Source organism: Leptidea sinapis, chromosome 30 (assembly GCF_905404315.1).
Source record: "Leptidea sinapis chromosome 30, ilLepSina1.1, whole genome shotgun sequence".
Lineage (NCBI taxonomy): Eukaryota > Metazoa > Arthropoda > Insecta > Lepidoptera > Pieridae > Leptidea > Leptidea sinapis.
Window position 1 is genome coordinate 6989626 of NC_066294.1, and position 23141 is coordinate 7012766.

At 36.5% G+C, this 23141-nt stretch overlaps 1 protein-coding gene across 1 annotated transcript in view; it reads left to right on the forward strand.

The window, feature by feature from the left end:
• LOC126973869 (desmoplakin) overlaps window positions 1-21948 on the forward strand; it is a 29680-nt gene extending 7732 nt beyond the window's left edge. The window contains exons 2-12 of the mRNA XM_050821223.1: window positions 3766-3833; window positions 6881-7100; window positions 10234-10470; window positions 11460-11664; window positions 12951-13118; window positions 15343-15494; window positions 16906-17066; window positions 18367-18523; window positions 19734-19793; window positions 20901-21084; window positions 21773-21948. Coding sequence (XP_050677180.1) covers window positions 3766-3833; window positions 6881-7100; window positions 10234-10470; window positions 11460-11664; window positions 12951-13118; window positions 15343-15494; window positions 16906-17066; window positions 18367-18523; window positions 19734-19793; window positions 20901-21084; window positions 21773-21843 — 1683 coding nt within the window. The 3' untranslated portion in view covers window positions 21844-21948. The remainder of the gene's footprint in view (window positions 1-3765; window positions 3834-6880; window positions 7101-10233; window positions 10471-11459; window positions 11665-12950; window positions 13119-15342; window positions 15495-16905; window positions 17067-18366; window positions 18524-19733; window positions 19794-20900; window positions 21085-21772) is intronic.
• The last annotated feature ends 1193 nt before the right edge of the window (window positions 21949-23141 follow it).

Sequence of the window (23141 nt, forward strand, 5' to 3'; positions counted from 1 at the left end):
TAATTTAAATATGAAAAACATCTCAATTCATTCAAACATGATTGATGTGTTCGTTGGCATTTCTTCTTGGAAGTTTAATGCCCCTTCAACATCAATCGTTAATGTATGTTTTGAGGCTCGCCAAGACAGGTAGCTGATATATAACTTGCATAACGAGTATTGACTGGGTAATTACTGTAAAGATATGATTTGTAGTCACTGTTTATATTATATTAAAGCGTTATTAAATGAAGACAGTTCGTCTTGTCGTTTCTCATCCGCGTTGGAAACTTGTGTTTAAAATTCGTATTTAAATAAGTAAGTAATCCTTATTGTTTGTAATGTAACCGTTTGATATTATTGAATAACGGAATATAATATACCTACTTAGGTTATACTAAGAGTTTCTGGATTTTCTTTAACAATTCCAAACACTTCTCTTATTTCTTCAATATTTGACACACTTTTACATTCTTTTTGGCCTCTTAGAACGCATTCTTCGCCGCTTCAGGGCTTTTAAATCGTACCTATGTTATACTTCATTGCTTTGGTTTTTCGGAAATAAAAATTTTTACAATGTTCGGACTGAATTATGGTTATGCGTTGTCAGTTGAATATTTGAAGCTATTAAGATATAACAGTATGCGTATTTAATGATATTAAGTATATACTTTCGATGGTCGTATTCGAATGTGAGGATAGCTTGTCGTCCTTCCATTTTAAGATTTCCCTACGGATGTAACGAATTGATGTATTGGTTAGAAAATTGTTCATATGTTTCTTCGGCAAATCTACGACTACAGTAATGAAAACTTGAAAACCAGAGAGTAAGGCCCGGTTGACACCAAAGCGGAGAGGAGAGGAGATGCGTTTTGATAACCAATCAGATTTTGTTATTTCCACATCTCCTCCCCGCTTAGTTAGCTCCCCGTTAGCTTCAGTGGAAATGGATCGAGCGGAGAGGACATGTCTCATTTTTCTTTGATTTTGTTCCCTGAGCGGGCGGCACGCTCGTGCTCACCGTTCCCCGCACCGTCTCCCCGTGACTCGCACACTTTTACTTCGTTCCTTCCGTATTTTTAACCGACTTTAGTAGTTTAGCGAAGTATTAACTCAAAAAAAGGAGGAGGCTCCCCAAATATTCTTATAGAATTACATTCACATAATAATATAAGTCTGTAATAAAATGTTTGTTGTTATTGATGTCGGTGTTTATTTTCTTATAATATTTTCAGTTAAGTTTGTTTGTTTCCTCTTCCTCAAGCAAAAATATAACTTTTGTAAAGACATGACGTCTTCCTTTCGTAGATATCAGTTGACTGATTTCAAGCTTTCACAGCTCACATCATCGCTAGGCGGATTTTTTTGCGATAAACGTCCTCGTAGCCACGTTGTCCATTATGACGATCTCCTCATATAAGGCTATTTACTTTCGAAAATTAAACATAATCTAGTAGTTACCTACCTAAATGATTTTCGAGCCATAAACAGACGGTGAATGCGTTTGAATAATGTTCAACAGATCTATTGGACATATTATTATTGTTATAGAATCATTAATAATTTTATTGTGACCGGAGATAACACGTTTAATACGTCTTCCTTATCAGAAATTCTTACGGATCAACCTTGCGTTGTTTACTTCACACTATTAACTAACACGTTATTTGGATAAACTTGTTTACTTCACATTATTAACCAATATTGTATTATTTGGAATTCAATGTTTATATACTAATATTATATAATATATGAAAGCAATTAATCTGTCTGGGTCTATCCACAAGATGGACCGACGATCAGGTCAAGATCGCCGGAATACGTAGGATGAGGGCAGCGCAGGACCGATCGTCGTGGCATTTTTTGGGGAGCCCTTTGTCCGGAAATGGACGTCTTCCGGCTGATGATGATAATGACTAATACGTCTGAAACTCTTTTGCTTTTTTTTAGCTAGCCGACTAATTATGATGAGATTTACTATGGACTTCGAATGTTTGAGTAAATTTATGTTATATTTTTAACCGACTTCAAAAAAGGAGGAGGTTCTCAATTTGTCGATATGTTTTTTTTATGTTTGTTACCTCAAATCTTTGGACTTGGTGAACCGGTTTTGATAACTCTTTTTTTATTTGAAAGCTGGTACTTCCCGTGTCCCATTGCAATTTGGTCCAGATCTGACAATGGCAACCATGAGAAAACCATAAAAGTCTTCAATTTGCCATTTATGAATAACTCAAAATCGCGCCAACCGATTTCGATTATTATTTTTTAATGGAAAGGATATACTTCAAAGGTAGTTTGGTGGAGTTGGAGTTTGGTTAGGTTCTGATTAGGGGATCCATGACAAAGTAACGGAACTCTTCAATTCTTAGAAGCAAATTAACAATACTAGGCCAAATCTTTATTATGCTATCCAGATATTTGGGTCACCTACCGTAACGTCGTTATGGTCAAGTAATAATTGTCGCAGTCAAATGATGGCACTCCTTAACGACTTACATTTTCACCAATTTCTGTCTGTAAAATTGCAATGCGCTTACATTAATTGCTGTATTGCTAAATTTGGTAGATCTACACATATTTAGACAAAATATTTATTTGTGTAGTTCAGATTCATTAAAAATCTAACAATAAATAAAATGAACAAAAAAACTGCCGACTTCAAAAACACTATTCCAAAACAATAGATATAATATGCACTAAAAAGTATGAAAATAATTGCGTATTTTTAGGCAATCTAACTAATTAATCTAATTCTAGTAACGATTATTGTTATTTTTGGAGTCGGTGTCAGCCAAGGTGGGTTAGTAACTACATACATAGTTATAGGTGAGATGTGCTTGTGTCGCACGCGCGACATCCTCACTCGGACAGTTTAAAAACACATTTTTCCCTAAAAAAATTTATTGAATTAGGCGTTACTTTGCGGAAATCCACGTGTAGAGGCAAAACACGTGTCGAATTGTTTTAAAAACAAATATTGGCGGAATTAACACTAAAGAAAACTTAAATTATTTGTATACATATTTCCCTTCCATATTTCAAATAAAATATTTCAACAAAAATTAAAAAAAAAACAATCCACAAAAAAATATTTCCAAGAAAAACATTCAGTAAGATGTTGTTTGAAAACATTACATAACAGTATATTGATATTTAAGTGTTTTCCAGTTCACAACAAAAACAATGCTTATCACTATATTTACAATAGGTACTTATTCCTGTGATTCCTCTGGTGTTGCAAGAGAATGTGGGCGGCGGTGATCACTTATCACCAGATGACCCGTACGCTCGTTTGTCCTCCTTTTCCATAAAAAAAACTTAATATAATCATAATAACTATATAAAGTGGGAGGCTCCCTTGCGCAGGATGCCGGCTAGATTATGGGTAGGTACCACAACGGCGCCTATTTCGGCCGTGAAGCAATAATGTGTAAGCAATAATGCTTACACTTACTTTGTGTTTTGTGGTAGAAGGGCGTCGTAGCTAGTGAATTACTAGGCAAATGAGACTTAACATTTATGTGTCAAGGTGACGAGCGCAATTGTAGAGCCACTCAGAATATTTGGGTTTTTCAAGAATCCTGAGCGACACTGCATAGTAATGGGCAGGCGTTTCAAATACCATTCCAGAACGTCCTGCTCGTCTCATCCCTTACTGTCGTAAAAAATCGTTTCAGAAACAAATATGACGCTGAGAGAGGAGAAACTGTGCAAGAAATTATTACCTTGAGACATTTTTATGAAATTGAATTTTATAATAATTTTATTACTATTTGTTCGCAGAGAATATGTGGCTTTGCTACCTTCCTGCTGCTCCTGTCGTGTTCAAGCACCGAATCTCGTAATGTGACGTAAGTGCTTACTATTTTTTATCTAAGAAGGCAAAGGGTTGACCTCTTAACGCATTTTTTGTTAAGGATTCACTTAAAAAATGTATGTCAGTACCATTAACTTGCTATACAACCGTAATACATGAACAATTTGTGAAAGTGAGACATCGTTGGCTCAGTTGGTAAGAGCGCTCGCAAAAACGCGTGAGGTCGCGTGTTCGTTTCCCGAAACATAACAAATTGTTTTGAAAATTCCCCTAAAAGCTGCAGTGTTATGAACGGGAGGCCAGAGCCAAGCTTTTGAATTTCCCTTGTAATATAATGTCAATAAAATCGATATCGATAAGTAAAGCCCAGACACATTGTATTTGAATACTTAGATTACATTAGAGGCTATTCAGTGAACACGTAGTGCGAGTATTAATAGTTATTGTCGAGAGTTATTTTGAACTGAGCACTCAAATTAGAACGTGATTTATGGTAGCCTTTAAAGGATTATATGGGCAGGGATATAATTTACACTCACATCTATTCATGGCTTATTTTATTACAAAAGCTTGGCGAAGAGTAAGCAGAAAACACGCAAACATGGTGTTTTTAGACAAGTTTTGTGGTGAAAGTATAGCATTTCGAGCAATGAACATTACTTAATCCTGTTACACATATCCTTAAGCCTTATTTGTAGGTTGCTAATGCTTGCTGTTGGTTAGAGTTAACACTGCCGAGCCTTTTTCAACTACCACATTTTTTTAAAAGTTAAACAAGTTTTTTGGCATGGAGTGACGCATTTTATTGGTACTTCTCTCAGAAAAGTTATTCTTATAGCTTGTACTTTTTTGTGTAGGTTCATTTATTCAGATTAGTAGTGAATAACGAGGATTCTAAGCATATAAACTGTTTTCCACGCAAGAATTTTGAATATATTGGCTTTGTTACATAGTTGGCGGGCCGGCAGCCGTGAACCCATATCGCTCATGATCGCTGGCAATTAGTTTCGCCTTAAGAATGCTGTAATTGTTCGCTATGTAGGTACTACACCTACTCTAGTATCGTAAAGATTGGGTCTCCGAAGGCATCATATGTACATACTATAGGTACTTCTTCAAATCAAATCAAAATCACTTTATTCATGTAGGTCACGGAAATGACACTTATGAATGTCAATAAATTATTTTTCTTATTGAATCCTTCGCTACCGCCCTTTAGGTTGAGCTAATGAGAAGAAGTAGCAAGAAACTCATTGCCACTCTTTTATATCAAGATTTACATTTCCATCGATTTACAAATCATTTCAATTACAATGTATAATGATGCATTATGCAACAAACATACTTAAACGTCAAATAGTCAATGCCTTACACGAGTAAGTCAAAACAGTAAATGTAAATTAATACAAAAGTTATTGAGTACAGTAGCTGCATCATCCACACACACCGTAAATATTGAACTTATATAACTTCTTCTTTGCGTGCCTCTCCGACTAGCGCAGGTTGGTAGTCAGCTTTGTAATTTCAACTTTCTGTTCTTCGCGAGGCGAAATAGTTCTGCCGCACTCGCGATTGCTGTCCACTCTCGGATGTTGCGCAGCCAAGAATTACTCTCCTTCTTCCGGCAACTTTTGCCATCATGATGAGTTGTAGGAGTTCGTACGTTACGTGCTTAGTGCGTGCCCGAAATATGCGACTTTCCTCATCTTGAACATGTAAAAACTAATAAATTTTCAAATTGAGGATGCAGTTTTAAAATATCAAGCTTACTTATATGTTTACTAGCTTTTACCCGCTACTTCGTCCGCGTATAGTCAGTTATATAGTCAGTTACTTTGGGCAGCATTTTTCATTTTTTAGGATACTTTGAAAATTCATTCGAAGGCCTTATATTTCTTTACCTCTGGTATTGCTCCAGTTCGTGGGTAGCTGGTTTTTATTTTTCATCAGGTCAGCACCTTGCCCATTTGCCCATATTAGAGGGGTACTATAAAATAATTTATAACAGTAGTGATAAAATTCAACTATTTTTATTCAAAATTGGATGTGACTTCATTTATTGAAAGTCAAAAACTACAATCCATTCCAAAACGACTGCCTCAGACCTGAGAAGAATGGACGCAACAAATTCAGCGGGCTTTTTTTTCATTAAAAAAATATGTTAACAAAGTAATATTGTACAATTAAACTTATTATTTAAAAGCCTGAGGGCGGTAGCACCATTCCCATCTGTGGTATCATTAAGAAAATCATTTATGTTATAGTTACCTTTACCACACAAACGTTTTTTAACAATTCTTTTGAATAACGTAATACTTTTGTTTTGAACATTTTCTGGGATCTTGTTGTAAAACATCGCCCCACAAAAGACTTACTTACTCGACTTAGCCCAGTAGTAGGCATTATATGTTTATGTCTGTTCCTGGTGTTAACATTATGGTTATGACAGTTTCTAGCAAATTCTCTGCCTATGAACATTTAACATTATCAAGAATATATTGAGAAGCAACAGTCAAGATGTTAATTTCTTTAAATTTTGCTCTCAATGATTCTTTAGGATCTAGGTTATAAATAGCGCGAATAGCCCTCATCTGCAGCAGCGTTGCCCCATAGCAATATACCATAGGACATAATACGATTGGAAATAACTAAATTAGTCGCGCCGTATCTATTTCAGTTAATTGTCTAATCTTTTTAAGCGCGTATGCTGCACAACTAACGGCCCTTCCCAATAAAATATCTATAGTTACAGATAAGTTACTACCTTCTACTGTCAATAATCTGAAGCTGTCCCAATATAGCCGATAAGTTATTCTTATCGCCTTATATTGGGACGCGTGCATTGCAATTTCCATACAAACTTCTATGGCTGGTAAGCTATATCTACGTCCTCCCATTGACAGACAGCGTGTACGGATAAGGTGAGTTACCGTCGATAAGTTTACTGGGACAGAAAAGTCGCGATAGTTACAATTATTATCTCAAGTAGGCCACAACCGGAGATAGACTGACTATTGGGAACGGCCGCAAGTCTGTTCGTCAATCCTTAAATATTGTTTATTGAAATTCAATCATTTTCAGAACTCAAGATATTCGCGACGCCATTTTATCGCTTGTCAACATGTTCCGACAAACGGATGACAAATTAGAGAGACACGAGCAACGGGAGAGAGGACTAGGTGAAATACTCAAGAAGTATTTGGCCTCGATTGACAAGAAACAAAAGGCCTTAGAGCCGCTCAAAGGAATTGTGTCCCGCATTGACGAGAGATTATCCAACGTTGAGAACGTCTTTCTACAGGTAAGCTTTGCACCGAGATCTTTTAAAAAGAAATATTGAAATAAGACAACGGACTGTGCCCTTAAACGAAATTTTCGTTATTGAGAGGAACATGTGGCTTGGTTGTATAAATGAATGAATAATAATAAAGGAAGACGCGGGTAGTGATATCGAACCTTAATCGTAAAAAAATATTTTTAAAATTTAAAGTAAGTAATTGGAATTTGGAAATTTTATAAACAAACTAGCTGACCCAGCAAACGTTGTATTGTCATATAAAGTAATTAAAAAAATCAATTATTAAAAATGTTTGGGGTATAAAAAATAGATGACGACCGATTCTCAGATCTACCAAATAGATCGTACATAAAATTTATCGAACTACAATAATTATTGTATTCGATTGCCATCTTGCGACCAATAGGGTCGTATCTGTGGATGGAATAGGATAATATGAAAATCGCGGTAAAAAAATAGTTGTAGATCATAGAAGGGCTAAAATTTTAAGTTGTATGTATTTTTCAATGCTGAATCATAATAAAATCCGAAAATCATTTAGGGGTATAAAAAATAGATGTTGGCCGATTCTCAGATCCACCCGATATGCACACAATTACATACAAATCGGTTCAGCCATTTCGGAGGAGTTTGGTAACAAACACCGGGAAACTTTTTATATATATTTAGGAATCAAAATTTTTATGCTTACGTGATCGCATAAGAATCACACGAAGTACCCGTCAATGCCTTGGCTAGCGAGCGGATAATAGATTCCTTAAAGTTTGTTCCGAAATGATGTTTGACGAAACTGTTTGACATTGAACTGTTTCATTCATTCATTCATCATCAGCCGGAAGACGTCCACTGCTGGACATTTGTTTGAAATTAATTATTGACCACTTCTTGATCATGCGATTCGGGCACTCGATACTCAGCTTAAGAGGAGGCATACGGGCAAGAGGCTCACGCGATGTTGTGAAAAACCAATTAACCATTGACATCCGCAATACGAGAGGTCAAGAGATGCATAGCCAGTTTTTGATGTAGGAATATGCTCTAAGCTTGAAGAAGAGTGAAGTAGGGACAATAGTTTCATGCAAAATGCGCGGTTGTGCAATGTCTGTCAAAAGTGGCGTAAAAATTAGCGTTGCGTAGAGACGTCGCATCATTGTGTGTCTTTTTGTGGAGTGGCTTCTACGGGGAGTATTCCGTAGAGCTGTTTCACCTGAATCCTGCCGCCGAATTCCACTTTCGCACGACACGCCCCAAATTAGGATATCATCCCTAACATCTGGATGTGTGGCGGTGTGTCCTCCACAGTGCAGTTTTCAAGTGTGTCTGTGGAATGAGCTTCCGGGACAATAGGACATGAGTACCTTCAAAAAAAGCGCGTGCACCTTCCTTAAAGGCCGGCAACGTTCCTGTGATTCCTCTGGTGTTGCAAGAGAATGTGGGCGGTGGTGATCACTTAACACCAGGTGACCTGTAAGATCGTTTGTCCTCCTTTTCCATAAAAAAAAAGAATACGTGTGGAATTTTTAATTTTGAGGTACTTAATGTCCGGTGGTGAAGTTTGGCTACCGTTATTAGCTTGGACAACTCCCCTGAGCATTTCACATTCTCTTTTTATTTTTCACTTCCCTGGACGGCCACGACGTTACATACTTAGATCCCTTCTCTTATTCACTTTAAATTAGGTGACAGCCCATTTTAAAATCTTTAATGATATTTCCTATATCTGCTACTCGAATGCGACACCTCATTGTTTTAGGTTTACTTTAACCTAAAGCGTGATGATTCAGCTATCACGTTAAAGATTTATCTCTCTCTCTAGTCGTTCCTTCATGTCTGAGGATCGTGGTCATCAACAAGTGGTCCACACTGGAGTGATCTATTTGTATCCATCGGCTTCTGTCCATCGCGGCCCTGACGACGGAACTAAACCTCGGGGACCTAGAGTCTTTTATTTGGTTGGTACATCTGGAGATCGGCCTCGGGCTCGCTTGTCATTTGTTTTCCCGACTCATCCGATCAATTTCCCCAAGCTCTCGTTACCCCTTCACATTAAATCGCCAAAATACGAAAGAATTCGTTGAAGGCATATCGTCGACCTACGGGTTTCTATCTTGCTACATTTATTAGCTTGGCCGTCCAAGATATCCACAACATACGCCTCCAGCACCACATCTCCAAGGCATCAATCCTCTGCCTCTCTCGAGCTTTACACTCCTTCCTATTTATGTACTTCCTTCCTACATTTATTTCTACCAAGTACCACGGACAATTTGAAGGTGAAATAGTAATGTTGTCCCGCTTTTGTTTATCGGCCACGTAAGTAGGTTATGCGTCTTTCAAAGCCTCTGTTCACCATTACTAAATCTGGAAACTAACTTTTTTTAAATTCTATTATTCATGTAGCCATTACAAATTTAATATGTACAATCTGCCAATCTACGTAAGTATGGCAATCTACGGCAGCAGCTTTCGTGGAACAATAATGCTACTTACAATAAAACTAAATGGTACATACAGTATTGAACCTTAAACTACTATTAAACCTAATGTTACAGTATTAAAATTATTTGGCAATTGTAAAATAATACGGCATAGTTAAGTAAAAAAATCTATTTCATCCATTTCATGGGCACAGTGACAGATAATGTTTGGTAAGAATGTGTTTAATTTGAAGGTCAAAGAGTGATTTTGTCCCGCTATGGTTTATCGGCCACGTAAGTAGGTAATGCGTCTTTCAAAACCTCTGTTCATCATTAGTAAATCTAGAAACTAACTTTTTTTAAATTCTTTTATTCATGTAGCCATTACAAATTTCATATGTACAATCTGCCAATCTACGTAAGTATGGCAATCTACGGCAGCAGCTTTCGTGGAACAATATGCTACTTGCAATAAAACTAAATGGTACATACAGTATTGAACCTTAAACTACTATTAAACCTGATGTTACAGTATTAAACTTATTTGGCAATTGTAAAATAATACGGCATAGTTAAGTAAAAAAAAACTATTACATCCATTTCATGGGCACAGTGACAGATAATGTTTGGTAAGAATGTGCTTAAGATGATTTTTAGTTGAAAAATCTTTTAACAAATCCTGTAGCAGTTCATTTAGGACATGATGACTTAATTTACAGAAAGAAGAAAAAGAGAAAGTGACTGAGATGAAAACAAACGAAGTTCTACAAGATATATACAAGTCATTGAAATACTTAACCGATACAGTTAATAGGAATTTAAATAATGCGCCAGCAGTAGTAGAAAGAAACCTGACTACAGAAGAAGACCGTATGGGTAAACGTTTAGATGCTACAGATGCTAAACTGAATGACTTAAAAGAAGAAATCGTTAACCTAAGAAATAGCTTTAATAAGGTAAGATAGTTTATTTTGAATAACTCTTGTATAGTCTTTTTACATATCTAATCAAATTTTCTTATTTGGTCTTACGCGTGATAAGAATATTTTAATCAAGCTTGTTTAGTCTTTTTACTTATCTCAATTAACTTCAGAATTTAGTCTCTGGCGTGATAAAAAGTCAATACCATTTGTATTTAATTCAGGTTTTAAACTATCTAAGAGATACGTAATTTGTCACAGATAATATAGATATTGTTTTCTTGCATCTAACAACTTCTACACAAGAGGAATTCAATGCCTTGTATTTATAAAATATTTTAATAAACATTGATATAATATTCAAATTTTAAAGTCCAAGAGGATAATATATAGTTTAATATAACCGTAGAGACGACGTGTTTGCACATATTTTATTTTTTCTAAAAACCGATTGTAAAGGTCTGTCAGTCTGATTTTTGTACACGTTGATTTCTGAAACTACTGGACAGACTCTCATGAATCCTTCACGAATGCCTTCAGCGTAGCCTGGAGAAACATTTAGGCATCACCATCATCATCATCACCAGCCGGAAGACGTCCACTGCTGGACAAAGGCCTCCCCAAAGATTTCCTCGCCGATCGGTCCACGTATTCCGGCGATCTAGACCATATCTTCGGTCCATCTTGTGGGAGGCCTGTCCTACCAACACTACGTCTGCTCGCCATTCAAGGACTTTACTGCCCTAACGGCTACCTGTCCGTCGAACTATGTGCCCTGCCCAATACCACTTCAGTTTCGTTTGGGCTATGTCGGTAATTCTGGTTCTCCTACGGATATTTAGGCATATTTGATCCAATTCTTTGCACGGAGAAAAAAATATGTTTTTGTTTGCAAGTTGTTACAAAAATAAGTATTTATACAAATGCACCCTATGAATGAATGCATCTTCATTCATCAACCCTAATTTACCTGGACGAAGTCGCAGCCACAGCTAGTAATGTATAAAGCCCTTCCCAAATTGCAGGACACCCTTCGAGCAGTGTGTTTAGATATGGTGACAGATATGAACCCATTCGAGAGGCACATATCGGAAACAGAGAAACTCCTGAACAAGTATCAATTGAAATTGAACGAGTTTAATGAATCTGCTACCAAAGTTCAGACGGACTTTGTGCCTCTCAGCGAAGTGTCGCTTGCTGATGAGGCTTGGCATAACAAAATGACTGAAGGTTTGCAAGTATTTATTTTTTCTTTGTCAAGAATAGAGTAAATGAAAATGTATGAGAATAACCCCCCCAAGTCTACGAAAAAAGCTATGGAGCGAAAGGGAAACCACTTACTCAAACATACTCAATAAGTCTACAGATTTTTATATATTATATATTTATTTAATGTTTTATTTTTACTTAAGTAAGTTGAAACGTTTATATATTTTTATTGCTACAATTTGCACGAACTGTATTTAATAATAATTATAAAAAGATAAAGGTATAATTATTGATATTAAAGAGTGGTAGGTACTGATTGTTTGCCACTTCTTTTTATTAAAGATTAACTTTTCCGAAGTGGAGGTAAATCGTAAAATGTATTTATACTTTGATATTCAAAAGTGTAATTTTTTGATCTACATGTATTTGTGTTACAAGGGGCCAAAATGATATTTTGGTCCTAGAGGATGTTATTTTGACTTTAGAGCGTGGCGAGGAATTCAAAAGAAATATTCTGTTAAAGAGCAAATATTATATTTTTTTGTTCAAATTATTCAATTTGATGTTCTTTTTTTTATGGATAAGGTGGACAGAGGAGCGTACGGGTCATTTGGTGTTAAGTGATCACCGCCACCCATATTCTCTGGCAGCACCAAAGGAATCACAGGAGCATTGCCGGCCTTTAAGGTGTACGCGGTTTTTTTGAAGGTACCCATGTCGTACCGGAAACAACGCACAAGGAAGCTCATTCCACAGCTTTGTAGTACGTGGAAGAAATCTCCTTGAAAACCGCATTGTGGAGGACTGCCACACCTCCAGACGTTCATTGAAAAGTCAATACCTATCTCTTCCATTTGGAAAAGATATGCCTTCGGCTTGAGAATAATAGACGCAAGGAACTCACTAGATCATAATTTTTACTCTTGTGTTATTTTTTTATGAAAATAAGAGACAAGACGAGCTGGACGTTCAGCTGATGGTAATTGATAAGTTCACCGTGCCCATTACATTGCCGCTCAGATTCTTGAAAAACCCAAAAATTATGAACAGCACCACAATTAAGCTCGTCACCTTGAGACATAAGATGCAGTCTCATTTGCCTAGTAATTTAACTAGCTACGGCGCCCTTCTGACCAAAACACAGTAATGTGTAATTACTACTTCACGGATAAGCACCGTTGTGGTACCCATAATCTAGGCGGCAAGCTGTGCAAAGGAGCCTCCCACTGGTAAACTTAGTACTTGGTAACTTTTACTCTTGTGTTATTTAGTTACTTATGGTCTGTACAGAAAACTTTGTGTCGTAGTTATGGAGCGTCAAGAGAAAGAAATACAAAATATCCAGAAACTTCTGTCGGATGCCGAGGGTATGTGGAAGGACTTGCCTCGGCTTGCAGACCTGAAGCGGGAAACCAACTACACGTTAGAAGCGATTGCCAACGTTCGCAACAACTCTACTTCCAACCAAGAGAAGAGTAAGTTTAAATTACAGTCTTTATGCATAAAAAATCTCATCATCCATCAGAATCTAGGCAGATTCGCCCCATTTTGTAGAATATTTGTCACCTACAACAATTTATTTAAAAGAGCTGGCAAATATTATTCGGCGCTGTGCCCCTTGTTTCAAAAAAGAAGTCAAAAGGATTATGAAAGTACTGCAAGATGGTTGGTCATTGTTCGTAGTTATTGTTTACTTTTCTTGTTTATTAAGTAAGTTCTTACTTAGTTTTCAAAATTTTCGTTAGCTTTAAGTAACACAAAGTAAAAAGTTTTAGTTAAACAAATAATGTATAGCTATTAAGTATGTCGAGTTAGCCTAAAAGCGGAGTCTACAACATTATAAATTTTAAAATTTCTCTAGTCGCGCCATGAGAAGGAAAAATGGATTCTGAAGTGAAAACTTTTTACACTAAATTGAATAAGACTACGCGGTTACTATCGCTTAAGTAACGCTCGTGCAAGGAAAGTCAGCTCGAGTCTACTAAGGGAACGAGATCAGTGGTGTTATTCTCGTACCTAAAAGTTAAAAGTTGTTATTATTTTTAATCGCATATAAAATGCTAGCAAAATACCTTTATTTATTTACAGTGTTTTTGGATGATGCAACTACTATATTCAACAACTTCTCTTTTGTATTATTTTTCATTTACTTTTTTGACTTACTCGTGTAAGGCATTGACTATTTGACGTTTGAGTATTTTTGTTGCATCCCTTTACATAAGTAAATTGTAATTGAACTGGTTTGTAGGTAAAACAATGAAAATGTAAATATTGATTTAAAAGAGTGGCAATGAGTTTCTTGCCACTTCTACTCATTAGCTCTCAACTCTTTAAGAAGTAGCGGTAAATTCAAAAATAAGAAAATATATTTTTTTAAATTCATAAGTGTCATATCCATGACCTAAATGAATAAAGTGATTTTGATTTAATTTGATTTCGTTGACGTGATATATCTATTCTATCCGCGTTGTGCTCTATATTGGTAGTCCCCTATCGTTTCCCTAGGGGTATGGAACATTAACTGAATCGGAGCCTACATCACGCGTTAAACCTGTGTTCGTGTGTGTGTGTGTGTGTGTAAATGTGTGCACAACAACCTGCGTTGTCGTAACGACATTTGAGCGTCAAGTTCAACCACAATTGTTTTACCAATTCTAAAATATTTCTGCTACTTACTATTAAAAGGAGTACTATAGCGCGTGAGTCCTCCTCTCACACGCGGGATCGTTGCAAAATAAAACAATGAAATCTCTCTGGTATTTCTATATTCTTATACTTTCACTTTCTATAAAACATTTTTATAAATATTAAATATTAGGCTGAAGGCCGACCGTTTTCACTTCTCATCATTACTATTCTATCTTATTCGATTATTTTCTTATCCGCGTCAATATTTAAATTAAATAAAATTTTATCAAAATTTTTCTTTAACTTTACGGCCAACCTTATACTAAGGAGTTCTTATGTACGGATAGGAACTCCTTGTTACAGTATCTACCTCAATTTTTTCCTGTCACCTTTTCACTACATTGGTTGTCCTTGACCTTGTCTTACTTATGATGAAGTGGAAAGTTATCTGATCAGACTGACATGACAAGCACACGTCTAAAGTTAGAACCCAATTAAAGGTCCAAACTCAAACCCGCATACATGCACACAGTTACTCTCATACTCACACACACACAGTTTTCAGACTTGTTTTAATTGTGTGATAATTGTAAAATTTTATATTTTATAATTTTTGTTTTTTTTTTTTATGATAATAAGGGACGAGACGAGCTTGACGTTGAGCTGATGGTAATTGATAGTTACGTCCTGCCCATTACAATGCAGTGCCGCTCAGGATTCGTGAAAAACACAAAATTCTGAGCGGCAATACAGTAGCGCTCGTCTCCTCGAGATATAAGATGTTAAGTCTCATTTGCCCAGTAATTTCATTAGCTACGGCGCCCTTCAGACCGAAACACAAAAATGCTTACGCATTACTGCTTCACGGTAGAAATCAGAAATAGGCGCCGTTGTGGTACCCATAATCTAGCCGGCATCCTGTGCAAATCCCACTGGTGGAAGTTTCGGGATATACCTAATACAAGTGTCCTAAGACAACTTTTTGGGAAGTCTCAACCACATATATTTATAACCAAATATATTTATTTATCTAGTCGTAAAAATTATCTAATATACCCAAGTTTATTTCAGCTGTTTCAAGGATGTCAACGAAATTGCACGAATTGAGTGACAGTCTCGTCACAACGTATCAGGAAATTCAACAACATCTGACTCAGGGCAAGGCGATGAGTGAAAGAGCTTACAACGACATACAGAGAAGTTACGACAATCTAAGGAATGAGGTATTTGTAGAGAATGCACTGACTCGAAGCACTAAGGGTATGTTCCGATATGCACTGCGACCACTGTACAGTGTGACGTCAATTTAGTATACTGTGAAGCCGTTCCTTTATAGCCAGTTATACTGAACGCAATCCCGTATACTGTCAGCCGCATTTTTAGACGCAGCATTCAAATGAGTGTATTAAAAGTTTTCTAGTTCATTGAAAAGAAACTGTTGTTGGAGTACTGTCAAATTAAAAATATATATATTAATTGTAAATTGAATTTACAATAATAAAAGTAAATAAACTCGAGTGGTTTTGACTGATCACATGATCAAAGTACTGCGAGTACCTTACCTCGAAAACGCCAGTGCTCACAGTAGAATATGGCGACTATTTATGACGTCATATATTTCCCTAGGGTACTGCGCCAGTATACTGGCAGTCCATAAGGGAACGAATTTTTCTACAGTGATAGTACTGTGCAGTGCTCGCAGTGCATATCGGAACATACCCTAAGTTCTATATCAAAAACGTAACTAATATAACAGTATACAAGTTATCAAGTGTGTTTTGTCATTGTCTCTATAACTGTAGCTACCGCCGTATCAATTATACGGGGCATCGACGTGCGTAAGCAAAAATAAATAAAAATATTGCTGCTTGCCGAAAAAAAAGCAAGGAGAGAATATATTTAATTTGAATTGTTTGTAAAACATTTTGGAAAAATTGACAGATAGATGATGAATAAATATTTCTTTTAATTTCATGCAAACCTGATTCCTGCCGCCGAATTCCACCTTCGCACGACACGCCACAAGTTAGGATATCATCTGGATGTGTGGCGGTCCTCCACAGTGCGGTTTTCAAGGAGCTTCTTCCACGTACTACAAAGCTGTGGAATGAACTTCCTTGTGCGGTGTTTCCGGGACGATACGACATGGGTACCTTCAAAAAGCGCGTAAACCTTCCTTAATGGCCCGCAACGCTCTGTGATTCCTCTGGTCATGCAAGAGAATGTGGGCGGCCGTGATCACTTACCATTAAAAAATATTTTTTTTTACTTTTGTGGGAAATCTTTAGCCTTTATAAGGGCCCCCTAACAAATTTTATACGGGGTCCCGCCGCTAAGCCAAACGTCGGATACCTACACGATTCATATATTAAGTTGGAATGTTAGCTTAAAATATTTTTGATGTCAAATCACTTGACCTACATGATTTAAGTGATTTTGATTTGATTGCATAACGTAGTCCGGGGCTGCCTCTAGATAATCTGCAGGTCATTAAATAATATTTATAATTATATTATTATCGTAAAAACATAGGCTGGGATTTCATTACAAAAGTGTAAACTTACCCTGAAACTACTCTGTATTTTAATGGATCCTATTTGAGTTAGTAACAAGCAATGTGATAAATGCTTTCAGATCCAGACACTTTCGAAGAATGAGCATGTGATGCTGCAGACATCCGACGAAGTGGTTGCATTAAAAAAACGAATCGAATATGGTATTAACAGGATCCTTATAGAAGTTGGAGAAGTCATTAGGACGCAGGGAAGAACTCTTAATACGACGATGCTAGATCGGTAAACAGCTGTGTTTCTTTTGATGAAAATAACGGACGAGACAAGCAGGACGTTCAGCTGATGGTAATTGACGCGCCGTACCCATTACAATACAGTGCCGCTCAGGATTCTTGAAAAACCCAAAAATTCTGAGCGGCACTACAATTGCGCTCGTCAGCTTGTGACATAAGATGTTAAGTCTCATTTCCCCAGTAATTTCACTAGCTACGGCGCCCCTCTGAGCGGAACACAGTGAGGTTTACACATTACTGCTTCACGGCAGAAATAGGCGCCGTTGTGGTACCCATAATCTAGCCGGCTTCCTGTGCAAAGGAGCCTGGTAACTGGTAACCTCCCACTTTTATTACATTTGGTTGATTTTTAGGACCATTTAAATACTATTGATTATTTGCTTAGATCATTTATACGTCTAGACTCTAGCTAGTCTGTGACAGCTGTCAAAACGTCGTGAGGTTGACAGTTAACTAACACAAAGTGTCATACAAATCGCGAGTGTAAGACGAAGCTTGTCACGCACACTAAAGAAATGAAACTGGCCTGTTTACATCGGTTGTCTAAAGAGCTGTTAGAGAACCGATGAAAACATCTAGACGTATAAATTATCAAAGATTATTATCGCCAAAAATGCATACAATTTAGTCACATGACATTAATCCTTAAAAAAAGTGTTATTGGTATTGAATCTAGGTCGATATTAGCATGTGATTTGTCATAAAATACTTTGTCATGATGTGATTGATAGTGATTTACGTGATTGGTTCTCGGCATAACATGGTTATGGTAACTGGTTCACGCGCTCGACATATTGTCAATTTTTGATAGATGCATGGACGATCGCGATGTATGCGTTATGTATGAGGGGATCTGTATAAAAGAAATGGATTTTTGAACTATATATATTTTTCCGAGACAGTAGCTGATAACAAATTTTATAACGTTACCAAGGCATTATTACAATAGAAACAGAATTAGAGTTAAGTGCGAAAATGGCTGATACAATGGTTAGTTATCATGTAAATGAAATTCACGGGGCAAAGACGAGCGGTAACTAGTTATTTTGTAAAGTCTCCATTCATAAACCCATTACCGAGAGAAGCTGAAAATTACAATACAGAAAAAGCAGTTTTACAGCTCTTAAAGTATTCCATTATTAAGCCTGAGAGTTCAACAAGACATACAAAGATTAACGATCCGTGCGTCACTGAAACGGTCGGCTCAGTTGGTAAGAGCGTTCAGACGGAACCCGAAGAGCGCAGGTTCGAGTCCCGCATCGTTCATAAATTTAATTAATTTGTTTTAGGCTCAACACAGTCGAGGGTGCTATCTTGGACAACCATTCGTTAGCATTGACAAACCTTTCGCGCTCGATGGAGGCGGAAATGTCAAAAGTCTGGAGACAAATTGGAATTATGCATCAGCAACTCAGCGCCAGCAAGAACGCGCTTGACAAGCTCAATGTCAGTATAACAGGACTGTCCACATGCAAATAACGTCGGTGAATGTTAGGTTGTCGGTTAAAAGTATTTCAAAAATACTTACATAAGTATATGTACAGAACCATAGACATTACACTATACGAGAGTATAAGAAGAACATTTCTAACGGTGATAGGAAAGGAAAGCGAATCTTAAGTCGCTTGAAAAGTATTAGTATTTTTAAGTTTGAACTTGCTAACGCACACATTGACATACCATAATTTATCGCGTTATCGGGCTGTCAGGTCAAACATATGCTAGCTAATTAGGTAGCACGTAACGAATATTAGTAGAGTAACACTTGACCAAAGAATATATCACTCCGCAAAATCAATTAAAGAAATAAAGACTCTTGCGTTCATACAATAATTTAGATCGCACAGCGCTACTAACCTACATTTTTATTCACCTAGAAGTTACCTCTCTTTCTATCATACTCATATTTCTATCAAGGGAATCTTACCTCTTCTGACGTCATTAGGGTTGACTTCTTCACCTAAAATTGTACCTTACCTAGTATAAGGTCATCATATAAATATAGCTCAGTTTTTTCTGTAATATAAATAGGTACCTATGTAATCGTTATTTTAAATCAATATTCTCTCGTTGTCAAACCTTAGTTGCAGATAGTAATGAATGCGTTGGAATACCACGACATAGTCAAAGCTAATTTCATTATAATAATAATGACTTTAGATTAGATTGTTTCAGCGTCTTTAGAAAGCTTAAAAAAATTAAATTTGGATCGCAATGACCTTTAATAAGCTTTGCTTTATTTATGTTTCTTCATTTTTAAAATATCGGTTGGATCTGTGAATTAGGTGACAACAAAGCTCGCGCGTGCGTCACTGATCGCTCGTGAGTCCCTACTGGATGGCCTACCGTGCAGACGTACGCACGTACTTACGTTACCAACAAGGCCTGACTTGACTGAACTGATTTTAAAAATGTTTTGGAATTATATAGTCATTATATCGCTAATTAATAATTATTTAGCTGATCAAAACAATTTTAGGATTCAGCAAAATATATTATGTAGATCTGTGCAGCAAGCCGAGAAGGGATTCTCGAATTGCTGCACATCCTCTTTCTCCTTCGTTCCATAGCGTTCGTTACATGTGGACTCGGACAATAACTAAATAAAACAACTTGAAATAAATACAATAATCTTTAATCGTCTTTTAACCAACAGGGACAAACAGAGCAATATGTTAATGGAAGCGTTTTGAAGATGGATGGAATAAATGAAAAGGTAGGTTGAAGTTCAATGTAGATTTATAAATTAAGAACAAATTACAGGGACTGACACAAAATGTCAGAGAGCCGTAGAAAGCTTATCGTTCTGAGTCTTTGCTGAGACTTTACTTACGTAAAATTTAGCTGAGTGTAAGCTTAGCCTAATCTTTGATTTCGTTTTTCGAGTCATTTGACAGCTAAAATAATAATGAGCGTAAGCCAAGATAACCCAATCCAAAAGTCAAGTTGGCGTTTTATTACACTCAGCTAAGTTTTACGTAAGTAACTAAAATCTGAGCAAAGTTTAAGTATACCTTATAGATCTCAGCCTAAAAAACAGTCATATATAGGAATATAGATAAAAGGCGAAACAAAACTTAAAAAGAAAAACAAACAGACACCTATAGCTATAGCTAAAATTGACTGGGCAACCTCGGATCCGCTCCGGGAGATAGAAAACAGTAGTAGGCGTTGAAAGTGACACCTATGTCGTAAGGCACAACGAACTAAGTGACATATTATAATTGTGAATGAAGACCATGGTTAATGTGCTCGGCTGCTTGCCCCATTGGAGTTTTTGGATAAAATTTTTAGGGTTCAGTTTGCTAATTAACATTTTCGAATTTCTCGCCATCTCTCTGTTAGAGGTCATTCGAATACACTCTCCATGGGATTCCGCCCCCAGCAAACTTGATCTGATCAGTCCATCGTATAAGTGACCTTCCACGCGGTCTAATGCCTTCTAGTTTACCCAGGACGACAAGGCGTTCTATGCCCATACTTCGTCTCCATATGTGTCCAAAGAAGGCGAGTATTAGGGATTGCAACTATGAAAGAAAAACGCTGTTTGATTTTTAGTTCCTGGAGTATCGAAATCATCCTTCTCCAGCACCAGATTTGCAGAACTATCTTCTTTTCAACCATTCGCAATGTCCACGTTTCAGCGCTATACAAAAATATGGGTACAATTAGCGTTCTTCCTCGTCTTTGTTGCTTATGTAATGTTTCTGTTTCTGATGCTAATTGACAACGCGAGGGTTATTACCATCAAATGAACCTTATACACGTTTATCAATGGCTCAAATAATATTGCTGTAAAATTTATGTATTATATATTTCCCAGGTTGGACTTATAACGACACGAATGAACGAAGTGGATGAAAACCTGAATTATTTGTTGGGACGTCTGTCGCTCGTGACGCAAGAGTTTGGCATGATCAAGACGGGATTGGGCGAAGCTTTGAACAAAATTAATGCGGGACTCCAAGAAGTGCAAATCAAAAAACAACCCACTGAGTCCAGTGATGGTATAATACAATACATTATCATAAATAAATGGTGACCAACTGAGCTCAAATGAGATTAAGAATCTAGATATTTGTCAGCCATTCATTTAAATCTCTCTTAGAAATGTTACAATTTCAGTTTTTGCAAGTGAAAGGTAATGCAATTAAGCTGATTCAGACATGATCGTTACCTATACATTTTATAAACTCCTTAATTCAATTAACATAAAATATAAGTAGGCGGACAGACGAGCGTAGGGTTTATCCCCCTCCCAAGGGTCCTCTTTTGCAATACTATAATAATATTTGTGTGTAAATGGCGGTGATCACTTAGCGCTAAGTGACTTGTTTGTCCTCATATTCTATGAAAAATGCTAGGCGCGTTAGGTGATAATTTAAGTTATTTTTTTAAAATACTAATTTTTGCTATCTAAAGATCCGTTGAATATTCAAAAATAGATCGTTAAAAATCTATAGACGTTGGCCATAGGATATCTTTCCCAGAAAAAAGTATGAGTACTACAAGTATAAAACTGGAAAGCTTAACTCTGATTTTAGGTAGAACGTCATTTAAAGGGTGATGTTATTTTGGGCCAAATATATTGGTGCGCGTAGTGACCAACCTGCTGTGTATAAATTTAGAAAAATACTGATTTAACCTTATTCAATGCAAAGCATATTTCATTTAATGATTCTTCTTCTTTTTCAGGTAATGAGACCAACAACACTATAAATGAAATTGAAGAAAGTCCAAAACCAAAAGTTTTAAGCGTGGAGTAATTTGAATGAAATTTTTTAGCCTTAGGTTTTAAGTTACAATCATAATATTTACCTACCTAATATAAATAACACGTAATTCTTAATAAATAATATAATAAAATGCAAGTAGGTATTTTATTTAGAATTGAGCAATAGTAGGTTTACCTACATAGGTAAAAATACTTTAAAGCTGTTTTTAACATTTAATATTGGAGACTTCTTCTTTGTTGATAATTATCATAAAGACTCAACTATCAGATATGCAATTTCTGGAGCCAATTTAATTCCTAGCTGTTTTACCAAATAATTTTAATACGTATTGTTCCACACTTTAAATATTATGTTAGTCATACTTTAATTCATACTAGATGACTTATATCATATCAAGGCAGCCAGATCAATTTGTCATCATATTTTTTTTATGGAAGAGCAAACGAGCATTCACACGGGTCAACTGATGTCGGCATCTCCGCGGCACGTACTCTCTAGCAACACCGGGGGATAACAAAAGCGTTGGAATTTTTATAGTGTCGAATAAAGGTAGGTAAACATATGAATTCAAATGCTGAAAGATACGTGGCGGACGAGGATCGAACCGGGGGCACTAACGCTTTTTATATAATATAAATATACTTACTGATTTTTCTCACCCTGTTGATAAGATGAACGAACGGATTTCACTTGAACTTTCAAATTCGCAATTCGTTTGTATTAGAATCGTACCTCAAACTAAGGACAGTAAGTCGTTTTAATAAATGTATAGACTGGTCTCCCAAGGATCACATCTGGGACCCATCTTATTTAACTAACGACATTTAATTGCAACCAAACATTTTCAAAATAGGTAAGAACTGCTTTATTGCCGATGACTTAAAGTCCGTATTCCAGAAGGCGTATCAATACGTAATCCGTGATAAAGTGTGTTTGTCTGTCGGAAGACATTGAGAGCACAACTGATGGTGCCATTATAGTTTACCCCTTTTATTGGGTATCAAAACAAACGTTTATAATTAATCGCTACAATTATTTTGTGTAATTTCAATAAAACTACCTCACGTCACAGTTAGCAGTGTTGTCTTAACTTTCTTATTTAGTTTGAGGTCTGCGCTTTCAAAATGGGACGAATTTTTAAAACACAAAAGGGCGCAGGTTTTTTGTATGATTGGGTACAAGCGAGATTACGGGTCGTGTTGTTAAGTGATCACCGCCGTCCACATTCTCTTACAACACCAGAGGAATCACAAAAGCGTTGCCCTCCTTTTAGAAAGGTATTTTTGAAGGTACCCATGTTGTATCGTTCTGGAAACACCGCACAAGGA